Consider the following 12,121-nt stretch of genomic DNA (forward strand, 5'->3'; position numbering starts at 1 on the left):
CACTTACTCGGATGGGGTCTCCCTGCCAGCATCCACCTGGGGTCGTAGGGGACTTTGGAAGGGACAAAATCGATTTCTCTTTCGATGGGGTCGCTTACGGCAATGATGGGCACTGGGCTCCGGTTATCCTGTAAGGCAGAACCCCAAAGGGCAGGTCACAAGCCAGGTATGGGGTAACACCCCACACTGCCGTCCTGCAGCACCCTCCTACCTTGGGCATGTACGAGAGCCACTGCAGGATGGTGTAGACCCCCTCAAAGTCATCCGGGACAGTGACATGGGAAACGCCGTTATTGTGCATGATCTGCACACCTCCCAGCTGGTTATTGGATGTGTAAACTTCACGTCCCAACACCTAGCCAGAATTATTAACAGAAACACAGATCAGTCTCTGCTAACACAGGAGCCACCCCTCCTTGCTCTATTTGTAAGTCAAACCTCTGTACAGGCACATTCCCTCTGGTTTGAGGCTGAATTTCCACCTCTGCCTGCCAGGGTGATGTTAAAGCAAAAGGGCTCCACTTTAGACACCTAAAGGGACCCACAAGTGCATCGGTTTAGCTAAGCAGGTTTCAAATCAGCTCAAACCAGTGTGATTCTGCCCAGAGATGGGTCCTGACCCTGGGACCAGAGCCAAACAGTGCCCGTAGCAGCTCTGCTGTCCGGCCCTGCTCCAGGAGCGATGCACCATGAACAGGCCCCTAAAGCAATACCAAATAGCGGCAGGGTGGCATTCTCTCAGTTCTCAATGAGACAAGCCCAGTTGGAGTTCCCCGGTGTCTCTTCCAGACAGGTCCCATGAGGTGACGTGCAGGGAACTGCCATTTCTTCCCATGCAACAGGGAAGGAGCCCAAGTGTGTAGTGGTGTGAGGGACAGTACCAGGGAGGACACACGGTTGGAGCACGGTACCTTATTGAGAGCCGTGACGCCGGTGAGGATGATGTGGGAATTCTCCACCTGGATGACACGCTGGCCCAGCCTCACCAGGTACGCGCCGATCCCAATGGCACGACAGGTCACCTGGGCACGCACACAAGGACACAGGGGGTTACTGGGGAGAAAGGGCTGCAGCAGAGTCCACGAGCACCAGGAGAATGATGCTCCCTCGCTCAGCAGGAGTTACACCAGGTCACTTGTCGCATCCTGTTATTCCCCCCAGGGTGACCTTAAAAGCAAGTAGGAGAGAGGGGAGGAGTGGAGCAGGGGAAGGACCCACGGCTGTACCATGCTGATGGTCACTATTTCATCGTAAGCGCGAGAGGACTCCCCGGCAATGGTACCGGCGGCTCTCAGGTTTTCCACCCCAAATCCGTTGTCCTTCCCGATGATGTCCAAAAGGACGTACCTGCGGGGAAAGCAGAGCCATGGTGGTGTGGGCAGGACAGGGGGAAGCACTCGCTTGCGTGATGTGTCTGGCAGGATGCTGAGCCAGGATGTGGGAGCTGCAACCCGGTGGGGATGCACGGCAAAGCTGGGGGTGGCTCTGTGTGCCCCATGGGACAGCGGGGCTCACCTGGACTCGCCCCCTTCCTCCACGTGCTCACAGTGCACCGAGTTCATGGCGCTGATCCTCGTGTAGTCCTGGGGAGTCAGATACAGGTACTTGAACCCCTGGAAATAAAGAGGAGGAGGATGAGTTGTGGAGCACCCCATGCACACGCTCATGTGGGACACGGCCCCTCTCCAAACCCAACCCAAACCCGCCCCATGCATCAACAGCAGCTCAGGGACCAGGGCTGGACAGAGCAGCCGCACCAGTACTGGCACCTTTATCTCCACCCTGCTGGGAAAAGCGGAAGGAACCATCCCCATAGCAGTGGGTGCGTGTGTATGCTCACCCCCCAGCATTGATCCCACAGTTTTATGTCCCAGTTTAGCTCTGGTCCTTCCTTCCCCAAATAAAAGTCCTCTGTTATTTTCTGTGACGGCAGGAGGAAAGGTGCCCACCCACCTTGTAGGGGTCTGCAGGGTCCACCCAGGCCACCTGGAACATGTGCTTTATCTCGTCGGCAAAGCCGATGCGGGCACCGCTGTTGGCGGCGATGTAGATGCGGGGGATGCCTTCGGCCCGCGCCAGCTCCGAGGCCCGCAGGAAGACCAGGTCCTCCTCTGGCCCGAAGGAGCCGATCTTGTGCGTGATGTCATTGCAGATGAGCACGATCTCCCGGCCTCTTGGATACTCAGGGGTCTTCAGCTTCATTTTGAAAGCAACCATCCCCACCTGCCCCAAAACAGCACAAGGTCACAGGGCAGGCTCCTCCAGAGAAATGGGGTCTGAGCTGCAGACTGCATTAACCAACAGACAAAACGCTTGAGGAGCATCTCCCAGGCTTTAAACACAGCCGGACTGGGGAAGCCACCAGCCATTCCCCCCCGCTGCAGGACAGCTTCCCCCCGCCCCTCTCTCTTGCCCTGTTCCTAAATCATCCCCCGCTACCTCGTTCCCTCCAGGGACCCTGTTCATCTGCACGAGGTGCCCCTGCGAGTCCAGCACCAGCTCAGTGTATGTCAGGATGTCCTTGGGGTACAGCTCTGAGGAGCCCCACAGCTTGAAGAGAGCCTGCAGAGACACCACACACAGGACGAGCTGAAAGCACGGGTCTGCGGCAGCTCCAAGGCTATTGCTGAGTGCAGACGCACACTCCTGCAGCAGGCTGGGATTTAGGGTGAGCAAAACTTTGCATTAGAGCCCCCACCCTGCTGCAGACCTCCTTGTACAGGGCTTTCTGGTTCACGTCCTCCATGAGTGTGACTACTGCAATTTGCAAGAGCTGGGAATTGGTTTAGAAATGCTTTGTATAACCAAAAATGTTGGGACTTGGGCTCTTTTCTTTTTCTCATTTGCCAGCTGAGGGGAGAGGAGTTTTTTCCCCAGATGGGAATATCTGGGGAGGGCGGGGAAGAAAAGCAAATGCAAAAATGGAGCCTCTTCGTGCTCAGCTGGACTCACCTGCCTGATCATCTCAGGGAAATCATACACGTAGGTGGTGCCCAAGGACTGTGCCTGGAACCGCTTGGCCTGAAGCAGGTCCTTGGTGACGTAGGGGGTGTTGATGAGCATCCCGTGCTGTGGCCCTTGCTTGTCCCCATATGACTGAAACATGATCTGGAGAGAAGGGCAGAGTGTTGGCTGCCTTCCCTCTGCATGCGGGTGAGTTCTCTCTGCCACTCTAAGGTGCAACAGCCCTGCAGGGCTGGAACACTGCTGAGCTTTGCCTGGCCAAGATGTTCATGCCTGTGGCTCTACTTGACCAAACAATATGATTTTCCACCCGACTCTTTGCTATTGAGGGGACAGAGTGCAACACTGCTGTGCTGCAAGTACCAGTAACACCTTAACACTGACCTTCACCTCCCAGACCAAAAACTGCACGACTATGCGCTAGCAACACTCCTGGGGCTCAGCACCATTTTGGAGCAAAGAATCACCCCCAGGTGCCCAACTGGATGCAGCACAGAGGGGAGTGAAACCAGGCCAGCCCTGGGAATGCTGCTGCACAGTCCCAGGGGCTCTTGGACAGACCAGCACTGCAGGTGCACAAGGATTTTTGCAGAAACCACCCCAAAGCTTCACCATAGCTGATAGCTGCCCAAACAGTCGTGGCTGGGTTCCCATTTGCAGGCGCTGCCTGCAGGTACTCACGCTGCCGGTGCTGGGGTCCCTCACTTCCTTGTAGAGGCTGATGTCCAGGTAGTAGCCAGACTCGGTGGTCAGGAAGAGGCGAATGGGGATGGCGGTGGCAGTGGGCGTCAGGCGGATGTTGATCTTCACCTCGGCCTGCAGGACCCGCAGCTTCCAGAGGCGGCTGCCGTAGCGCATCACCATGGACCGCACCGACTCCTCGATCTGGGCACGGGACAGCACACAGATGGGTCTGTGGCCCTGGGGACACCACTGTCCCCAGTGCCAAGGCTGGAGCAGCCCTGTTGCATCTCCACCCCAAATAGCCATTTCAGATTTGCTTTGGGCAAGCCACTTCCCCCTCTCCATCCCTCCACCCCTGGGGGCTGGTGCTGCCATCCAGCCTCTCCACTGGGGAGAGGGAAAGATGGTGCCCCACATCCTCCTGAAAGGACACAGCCCCACTCCTTCAGACTGCACGCTGCCCAGGGGAAGAGCCTGCCACCCACCCTCGTGCCCTCCGGTGAACTGCCTGCTTGGCCAAGTCTGTACAAAAATCCCTGAACACTGCAAAGTGTGCAATCTCTCCAGAAAACAGCCCACAGTGAAGGTCTGACACAGAAATTAAGCTGCAGGAGCCCCTGGGGCTGCTAAATCCAACCCCCATCCAGGGCTGGGTGGGCACTGAATGGGACTGGGTCTGGCAGCCAGCGTGGTGGGTGGCTGCCTATCCATGCAGTGGTACCGAGCACGCGGGACAATGCAGCCCCCATCCCCAGATCAGCACCACACTGACAGCGGGAAGCAGGACACTGAGAAACGCACCTTGGAAGGGTCCATGACGACTGTCGGGACAAAGTTGAGGAAGATGTGGTTGCAGTCAGTGCGGACAGTGGTGTTGTTAAAGGCCACCTCCAGCTCATCCATCGCCTCCAGGAGCAGCCGCTCGCCCTCGTTCTGCAGGTACTCGAAGGAAGCCTCCTGTGGTGCACCGGGCACCTCAGGGGTGGCCAGAGCAACCCTTGCACCTGAAATGCACCCACCTCTGCCCGCACACCCGGGGGACCCAGCGCCGCCTTGCCTTGGTGATGAGGTCCGAGTGGCGCACGATGGCACGGATGAAGAAGCGGTAGTCAGTGGTCTCGGCGCCCGCCTGCACCTTGGCAGCCCCCAGGTAGAGGTGCATCTTGTGATTGGCACAGGGAATGGCCGTCAGGTCAAAGTTGCGCATGCGGCTCAGCTCCAGCTGGAAGGCCAGCGCCGGCTCCAGGTGCCGGTAGATGCGATCCTCTGCAAACTGGCGTGGCATGGAGGGGTGAGCAAGCAGCCGGTCAGCCAGCACTGGATGGGCTCTGCTCTAACCGCGGCTCTTACCTCATCCCTGGCTCTGAACGTGAAAAACTTTGGGAATTCTCTCTAGAGAAAAGGGGAGAGAGAGGACAATGAATAATCCTGGCACGCAGAGGATTTTTCTGATTTTCGGTGAATTCATTAAAAAGAAAAAACCTTGCAGGCTTCCTCCTCCCCCCAAGGGAAAAGAGCTGGGAGTAACTGATGCCTTTTAAAGGCAGCTTAAAACTATGGAGCGGCCACGCTGGAACCACATGTTACTGGAGACATTAGCAGCATAAAGGATAATACCGGAGAGAAATCACTCGTTGAATCGCTCATTAATTCCCAGCTCCTGATGCACAGTAGGTACCTCCGTCACTCAATGCTATGTCTATAAGTTATTTATAGATGTTTCTGGGTGTTTTAGGGAGGCAGAAGCATGATGCCTCTAAAGTCACTCTGCCTGTCGATGGCTCAGTCTGCACTCACCTGCTGAGCAATGAGAAACGTGATTCTCCGGAGACCACAGTCAGCGAGGACATCTTTCTACATGGAAACAAAAGACTTCACCAGTCACGAGAGCTTAAACATCTCCACCCAGGGAGCAAACAAAACCCAAGTGGCTGCCATGGGGTGCAACGTTTTGGGGAGCGCCGTGCGGAGATGAGGCACCTCCTTGGGGTTGCTGGCTTGCTGCAAAAAGGGAGTCTGGCCCCAGCGACAGACCTTGGACTGGGCAAAGGCTCTGAAGATGGGCACCAGCTTCTCGTCTTCCATGTGGTCAGCCCAGCGGAGAGCGATGTTGAGGATGTGGATAGGCTCCTCGCGGACATTCTGGCAACAAAACCCCCCAGTCAACCCTGACCAGGAGCACCACCGCTGTCCTGGCACCACCCCAGGGGGGCAGCAACGGCATCGTGCCCACCTTGGTGTCCTCCTCCTCGTAGATGGTGGCTCGTGCCTCGCTGAAAAGCGCACTCTCCAAAGGCGGGTTGGTGAAGCACGAGATCACTTCATCAAAGTTCCTGCCCAAACAGCGGGGATGGGGTGACAAGTCAGCACGTCGTGCCCACCCCCTGCCCAAGGGGACAGTGCCAGGGACCCACTGCAGCAGGGATGCGGGTACCAGCGCAGCACCCTGGGGGCACACACCGGCTCAGCTGGGCTCCACCAGCCCACAGCAAAGCCACAGCTCATGAAATGCAGCTCTGAGTGCTGTTGTGTTAATGTGCAGAGATGCTTAAGCCATGCCAGGCAAGCTTCCCCCAGGCTCCACATGTCCCCAAAAGACACATCATGTCCCCACCAGGTAACTGTCATACTGAAAATACTCAGCCCCAACCTCCAGCTGTGGGAGGAGCAGGAGCTGCCCCGAGCACTGCCTAGCTGCCACCAGCTTTGGCTTTTCTACACCCTTTTGCTCTCTAACGACTGCAGTGGCACCCAAAAGGCGTGTGCATGACCAGCCAGGCATGGCCCTGCACTCTCACCTTGTGAAGTCCTCAAATCTGTCGAATGCCACCATAGCTCCCATCCGCTGGCTCAGGGGAGAAAAGCCACTGTCCATGAAGAGCTCAGTGCTGTGCCGGGCCAGGTCAGGGTTGGAGATGCTAATGGGGACGGACATCCTGCATGGGGGAACAAGGCAGCCATGGGTGGAGGTACTGCTCCTGGGTCCAACAGGGACCACACAGGTCCCACACAGGACCCTGACCCAGAGAGGGTTCATCCTGCTCCACTGGCAAAGGGAGAGCGCAGTGGGCAGTTCCCTCTGATGGTCCTCATGTTTTGCATGGAGGAGATGATACAAACCCAACAGCTTTGCAATAAGGACCATGTCCAGGGGAGTGGGAGAGACACGCAGGGGCCCCCATACCTGTTTGGGTGGGAGGAGGGCAGCATGAACTGGAACTCCACCACACAGGTGCCATCCGAGAGCTGCCGGTGCTGCAGGCTGTTCAGCTCGTAAGCAATGTACCCGCGCCGTACGTACACCTGGGAGAGGGACGGCAGGTGGTACTGCTGTGCCCCTGCTCCCACCACACACACCCATGCCACCCCCCAGAGCTCACATGCCCCCCACAACCCCCCCAGCCCTCACCTCCAGTGCCGCCATGCGCACCACCTGGTTGGTGTGGTAGAAGAAGATGGGAAGCACATCGAAGATGGTGGTTTCTGAGAGGATCAGTTTCTGGGGGAAGAAAGCAAAATTTAGCGCAAGGATGAAGTGGGACCCCCTTGCCCCACCACAGGATGGGGGAGGCATGTTCCAGGGGCGTCCCTCAATGTGGGGCTGTGCAGGACTGGCCACTGGGGTGCCATGGGATACCCAGCCCACCATGGGGACACCACCAGACCCAGACGTGGATCCACATGTCAGTCCCCCACCAAATGGGGTGAGGAGCAGGGGATGGGGACTGGCAGCAACAGGGTGCACCCCCTCGTCTGCCCCACACAAGCACTGACACTGCAGCAAGGCTTTGATTGCTCTTTTGGCTATTCTTAAGGCTAAGCCACTTGCAGCCAGACCTCCTCACCAAAGCCACCCGAAAGCCAAACTCCCTCTGCAGAAAAATGCACGATTACCAACCTTCAGGTTTTCAGGGCAGTACTCGTGTCCGTATATGTCGATAGCGGAGAGGAAGATGGACTCCACCTGGTTGTGCCGCAGCTCGTAGGAGGGCAGGTGAGAGGCAATGAGCACCTGCAAGGGGAGAGACAGCTGGGAACACAGGGGACGGGGACGGGGACAGGGACAGGGACAGAGACAGCATAGTGTGGTGCTCACTGACCTGCCGAGCTCTCAGCGCCACTTTGGAGTGCTCGGTCTTGCTGAGCTGCGTCAGCTCGTGGAGGATGGCCGTCAGCTCGTCCGTCAGCATGGGGTCCCGGCCGCACAGCTGGTCCTGCAATGCACATACCACCATGGCTTCAGCTCAGGCCCCTTGCTGTGGGATGGCTTCATTTCGCACCCCCAGCCCTGCACGGGCACTGAGGACAAGACCCAAGGCACTAAAACGGGCAAAATGCTGCTCTTTGAGCCAAGTGCAGCAATGTAATGCTACAGAGGGGAGATAAAGTCCCCCTAACGAGGCAGAAATTGATATGAATGCAAAACCCAAGCCCTGGGGATGCATTGAACAGAGGAGCAGAAAAGTAGTTTCTCAGGTGTCCGCTTACTTTCAAGGGGAAAGCACAGGGCTGTGACAGCCACCCGCAGCCATGTCCCATCCCGCAGCGACGCAGAGCATGCCTCAGCTTATGGGCTTTTCCCTGCCGCTAGCCTTTATTTCTGGTGTCTAGGGGCATGGGCTGTACTCACAATTAACATGGTCACCAGCAGGTTCTTCTTTGCCACCTGGGCATGAGAGAAGATGCTCTCCAGCACGGGGGTCATGTCGGGCTTGCACTGCTCCCGCAGGCTGATGACGCACTTGTCATAGTGAGCTGTGGGGCAGAGCATGGTGAGCCCTGCAGACCCCCCAGAGAGCCCCGCAGACCCCTCCGGAGAGCCCCTGAGCCCTCACCATGCTGGAACTGTGTCTCCACTTGCAGGTAGCGTCTTAGCAGGTCCAGCACCACTGCCTTCATGTAGCCCCGGATGCCGCTGCGGTACCTGGGGAGCAGAGAGCCCAGCATGCTGCGAGGAGGTGGCAGTGGTGGGGAGACCAGGGGGGGTCACAGACAGTGCAGGGCTCACCTCTGCACCAGCTGCACCACGCTCTGTGTGTTCATGAAGAAGACCTCCCGCTCAGTCTTCCTCTGCAGTGTGGCCGCGTAGGTGTCCAGCACGTTGGCAATCTGCAGGGAGAGGGTACGGGGTCTGGTGCAGCTCAGGGCCAGCGCAGCCGCAGGGCTGCCAGCTCCCTGGCTTGCCTGGGGACGGTGCTGCTGCACGCAGAGCCTTTTGTTTGTTTTTCTTCCCCCAAGTGAAAAATGCAAAGTGACAAATAAATATAGAAACACAAATATAAAAACAGAAGCATAAAAACACAAATGTTTCCCTCATTTCATTTTTTATAATATCTCTTGGCAGGACAAATTCAGGCAGAAACTCCTAACTAGCTCTAGCTAAAAAGGAAGCTCACCTGCTGGCTGGGGAAGCAGCAGAGCACGGAGGTGATGTTGCTGGCATACTGCGCCATCACCTTCCGGATCGACTTCTCCACAGACAGAGGGATTCTTCCTGAAATGCTCGTCATGATCTCCTGCAGCTCCAGGAGGGGCAGGGAGGGGTCCCGCAGGGTCTTCATCAGCTGCGCCACCCACTCCTTCACCTGCGGGGAGCAGAAGTTGGTGCTGTCCGCACCCACCGGCACTCCCTGTCTTGCCGTCATGACAAACACGAGGCAACGGGGCAGGACACCTGGACCATCTTTGCCCCCAGCACCCACCTTGGTGCTGAAGTAGGGCTCGGGCAGGCAGTACCCGTTCATGACATTGGTGAGATTGTCCAGCACATTGCGGAGAACCTGGTGCTGCTTCTCGCCGGTGATGGGGAGGGTCTGCTGGGCTGGGAGCCCCCCTGTGAATGGCTGCGCCTGGAGAGAGCAGAGAGGTGTGCTGGCCCAGCTCCTTGCCAACACAGGACCGAGCCCCCCCAAGAGCTGCAGCTGCCCCAGGAAAAACAGCGCAACCCCTCCGGAATCTGCTTTTGGTTAGATACAGAGGAAGCACCTAACATTCAGCTTCATGTCTCTGCCAGTGCCCCGTCATGAAAACCATGCAGAAAAACTGGAGATGTGGACAGAGAGCTATAGGTACACTAAAAACTTGCATGCGAGCTTCTGCACACTAAGTAAGCGTGCGTGGGATGCTTACGCAGAGGAACGCCACGGCATGTGGAGCAGCCACTCAAGCCCTACCGCAGCCGGCTGGGGGATGCGGCATGGCCTTGCGAGTGCCACCCTGTGCCAGCATGGGGACACATCCCTGCTGATCCCCCCCGTCAGGGCAGCTCCTCTGTTTTGTCCCTCAGCAAGTGTCCCCAGTGCCTTGTGGGATGCCACCTGGGAGCGGACAGGAGGGGACAGCAGCATGGCTGGCCCCTGGCAGACTCACGGGCTTCACTTTGGTGGGATCATCCAGCTCGAGCCGAGCTATGACACAGCCTGCCTCCAGCAGCGCGCCCGGCCGCTTGACATAGTGCAGCCGCCCGGCCTCCTCCACTGTCAGCGTCATGATGATCTTCATCACCTGGGTGAGGATGGGTGAAATGGTCACCAAATGAGCAACACCTGCGCACCGCAGAGCACCTCAAGCATCGCGGCAGCGTTGGTGGGTTTCGTCTTTGCTGTCCACCAGCATCGCAGGAATGGATCTCCTCCAGGCTCTTGTGCAAAACTCACCTCAATCTCTGCAAAGACATTCCCCTCGGCTATGTGACCACCATCGTCCACTGCGTACTGAAGCAGCTTCCCTGCAGAGGGTGAGCGTAGCACCGTCGGGTCTTTCTCCTTCTCAAAGTCGCAGGTTTTGTTGCCGATGGTGATCCGGTATCTTAAGGAGAGGGAAAGGTCTCACCAACTGGCTGCCGGCCAGCAGGGAAGACCGGCAGGGACCCACTGGGGAGGTACCTGTCAATCTCCTCCTTCATGTAGGTGGTGTAGCTGTTGCCATCATAGGAGAGCAGCAGCCCGCCATCGTTCAGCCGGTGCACATCTATCTCTATGTGAGTGCAGTTCATGATGATGACGTACGTCGTCAGGGACTGGCGGGCAACCTGCAGGCAGCAGCCAGGGAGAGCCCTCAGTGCAACCCCCTGAAATGCGTGCAACGGCCTTTCTGGGGGCTGGTGGTAATGGTGGGGGGTGAGGAGCATCTCCCTGCGCTCGGTGCAAGGGCCGGTGCAGGAGCAGCATGCTGTCACGGGACAGGGCTGTGCCGGGCAGGGCAGGAGGCAGCAACCTCAGGCTGCACGAAAGAGCTGGTTCAACTTGCAGCCCAGAGCTGGTTTAATTCATGGCTCACCTGCTGCTTTCATTGTGAGTAGGGAGTTTTTGCATGAAGTTCAACCAATTGGGTTTAAAAGCAAGAGAAGGAGGTCCTTTACTAAACTCAGGGCAACAGGATGTATGAAAATATCTGTCTAGTTAAAATGAGGTTATTAACCTCATTTTTATGTTGCACATTTCTAAAGGACAACCTCGTATTTATTGCGTCTTTCTCCTTCAGGACAGGAGCACACATCCCTGTCCCCAGGAGAAGCGCTGTGGCCAGTTCGGGAGGAGCATGGCTCAGCCCTCACCTGGAGAATGTACTTCACGCCCTCATAGATGAGCTCCACGTCGACAATGTTCAGCAAGGAGGCTGCTGGAAGCACCTGCCCCCTGAAACACAACGGACGGGTCAGGCACCACAAGTACGACTTGCCTTGCGCGCCGGTGGGGAGCCAAGTGTGCGAGATGTCAGTGGTGCTGCTGGCGTCAGGCCACACGGGCTCCGAGCTGACTGTGGGAGGGCGCAAAGGTGACCACAGCAGACAAGCATCTGCTTTAAACGACCCACGTGAGCGCCTTATAAAAATGTATCCGGAGGCAGGCCAGACACCGGCAAAACACGCTCAGATAAGGGCGCCGGGGAGAGCCCCGGGCGTCCTCGAAGGCTGGAGGAATAACCTTGACATTCAAGTGCAAAAACAAAAGCAAGCTGCATTCAGCCAAGCCACTTTCCCTTGCAAGCTGTTTTCCCAACTGCGTGAAACTTTTTCCCCCTCTCCTGATAAAGGAATAGCTGAGAAGTTGTAGCTGTGAGTCACAGCAAGTACCCGTGTTTCCCGGCTGATGCAGTGCCACGGGCACTGCCTCCAGATTTGCAAAGCATTTGCAGCAAAAGGGGGAAGGAAGATGGCCCAGGGAGAGAAAAACTCAGGTTTCCATGCTTGCAGGAGCCACACAGGCTGTCAGGAGCCTCCCTTTAGGACATGCAATCCCTGTGCCCCCTGTGCCCATGGCACAGCCGAGCCCCCGTCGGGCAGCCCCAGCTCCGCACCTCTCCAGTGAGTGGAGGAAGTCGGTCATGCAGGTCCTGAAGGTGGCATCTGCAACGTTCAGGGCACCGCAGACGACACCCAGCATCGTGTCCGGCTTCTCTGCCTGTGGGTGGCAAAAATAACAGGGTTTGGGTCTTACAGCAGAAGGGGAGCAGCGACCCCAGGGCAGCCAGT

The 12,121-nt window shown here is 57.4% G+C and overlaps 1 protein-coding gene across 5 annotated transcripts in view; it reads right to left on the reverse strand.

Annotated features, from left to right (window-relative positions):
• ACACB (acetyl-CoA carboxylase beta) overlaps nucleotides 1-12,121 on the reverse strand; it is a 28,690-nt gene that overhangs the window by 7,078 nt on the left and 9,491 nt on the right. For all 5 annotated transcript variants that reach the window (XR_015704025.1, XM_087754424.1, XM_087754426.1 and 2 more), the window contains 30 exons: nucleotides 11,947-12,050; nucleotides 11,204-11,285; nucleotides 10,533-10,678; nucleotides 10,305-10,455; nucleotides 10,018-10,152; nucleotides 9,351-9,497; nucleotides 9,045-9,233; nucleotides 8,657-8,757; nucleotides 8,484-8,572; nucleotides 8,279-8,403; nucleotides 7,749-7,862; nucleotides 7,547-7,660; nucleotides 7,058-7,147; nucleotides 6,833-6,951; nucleotides 6,447-6,584; nucleotides 5,882-5,981; nucleotides 5,683-5,790; nucleotides 5,446-5,502; nucleotides 4,999-5,040; nucleotides 4,706-4,921; nucleotides 4,450-4,605; nucleotides 3,646-3,849; nucleotides 2,953-3,108; nucleotides 2,440-2,562; nucleotides 1,954-2,223; nucleotides 1,516-1,613; nucleotides 1,227-1,347; nucleotides 912-1,022; nucleotides 212-355; nucleotides 8-128 (listed from right to left, as the gene is read on the reverse strand). Coding sequence is in view for 4 of the 5 variants with exons in the window: in XM_087754424.1 (XP_087610550.1) it covers nucleotides 8-128; nucleotides 212-355; nucleotides 912-1,022; nucleotides 1,227-1,347; nucleotides 1,516-1,613; nucleotides 1,954-2,223; nucleotides 2,440-2,562; nucleotides 2,953-3,108; nucleotides 3,646-3,849; nucleotides 4,450-4,605; nucleotides 4,706-4,921; nucleotides 4,999-5,040; nucleotides 5,446-5,502; nucleotides 5,683-5,790; nucleotides 5,882-5,981; nucleotides 6,447-6,584; nucleotides 6,833-6,951; nucleotides 7,058-7,147; nucleotides 7,547-7,660; nucleotides 7,749-7,862; nucleotides 8,279-8,403; nucleotides 8,484-8,572; nucleotides 8,657-8,757; nucleotides 9,045-9,233; nucleotides 9,351-9,497; nucleotides 10,018-10,152; nucleotides 10,305-10,455; nucleotides 10,533-10,678; nucleotides 11,204-11,285; nucleotides 11,947-12,050 (3,871 nt within the window). In the remaining variant the exon portion in view is untranslated. The remainder of the gene's footprint in view (nucleotides 1-7; nucleotides 129-211; nucleotides 356-911; nucleotides 1,023-1,226; nucleotides 1,348-1,515; nucleotides 1,614-1,953; nucleotides 2,224-2,439; nucleotides 2,563-2,952; nucleotides 3,109-3,645; nucleotides 3,850-4,449; nucleotides 4,606-4,705; nucleotides 4,922-4,998; nucleotides 5,041-5,445; nucleotides 5,503-5,682; nucleotides 5,791-5,881; nucleotides 5,982-6,446; nucleotides 6,585-6,832; nucleotides 6,952-7,057; nucleotides 7,148-7,546; nucleotides 7,661-7,748; nucleotides 7,863-8,278; nucleotides 8,404-8,483; nucleotides 8,573-8,656; nucleotides 8,758-9,044; nucleotides 9,234-9,350; nucleotides 9,498-10,017; nucleotides 10,153-10,304; nucleotides 10,456-10,532; nucleotides 10,679-11,203; nucleotides 11,286-11,946; nucleotides 12,051-12,121) is intronic.

The sequence above is a fragment of the Nipponia nippon genome, unplaced genomic scaffold (assembly GCF_047370975.1).
Source record: "Nipponia nippon isolate SJK-2023a ecotype South Korea unplaced genomic scaffold, ASM4737097v1 scaffold_18, whole genome shotgun sequence".
NCBI classification, from domain to species: Eukaryota; Metazoa; Chordata; class Aves; order Pelecaniformes; family Threskiornithidae; genus Nipponia; species Nipponia nippon.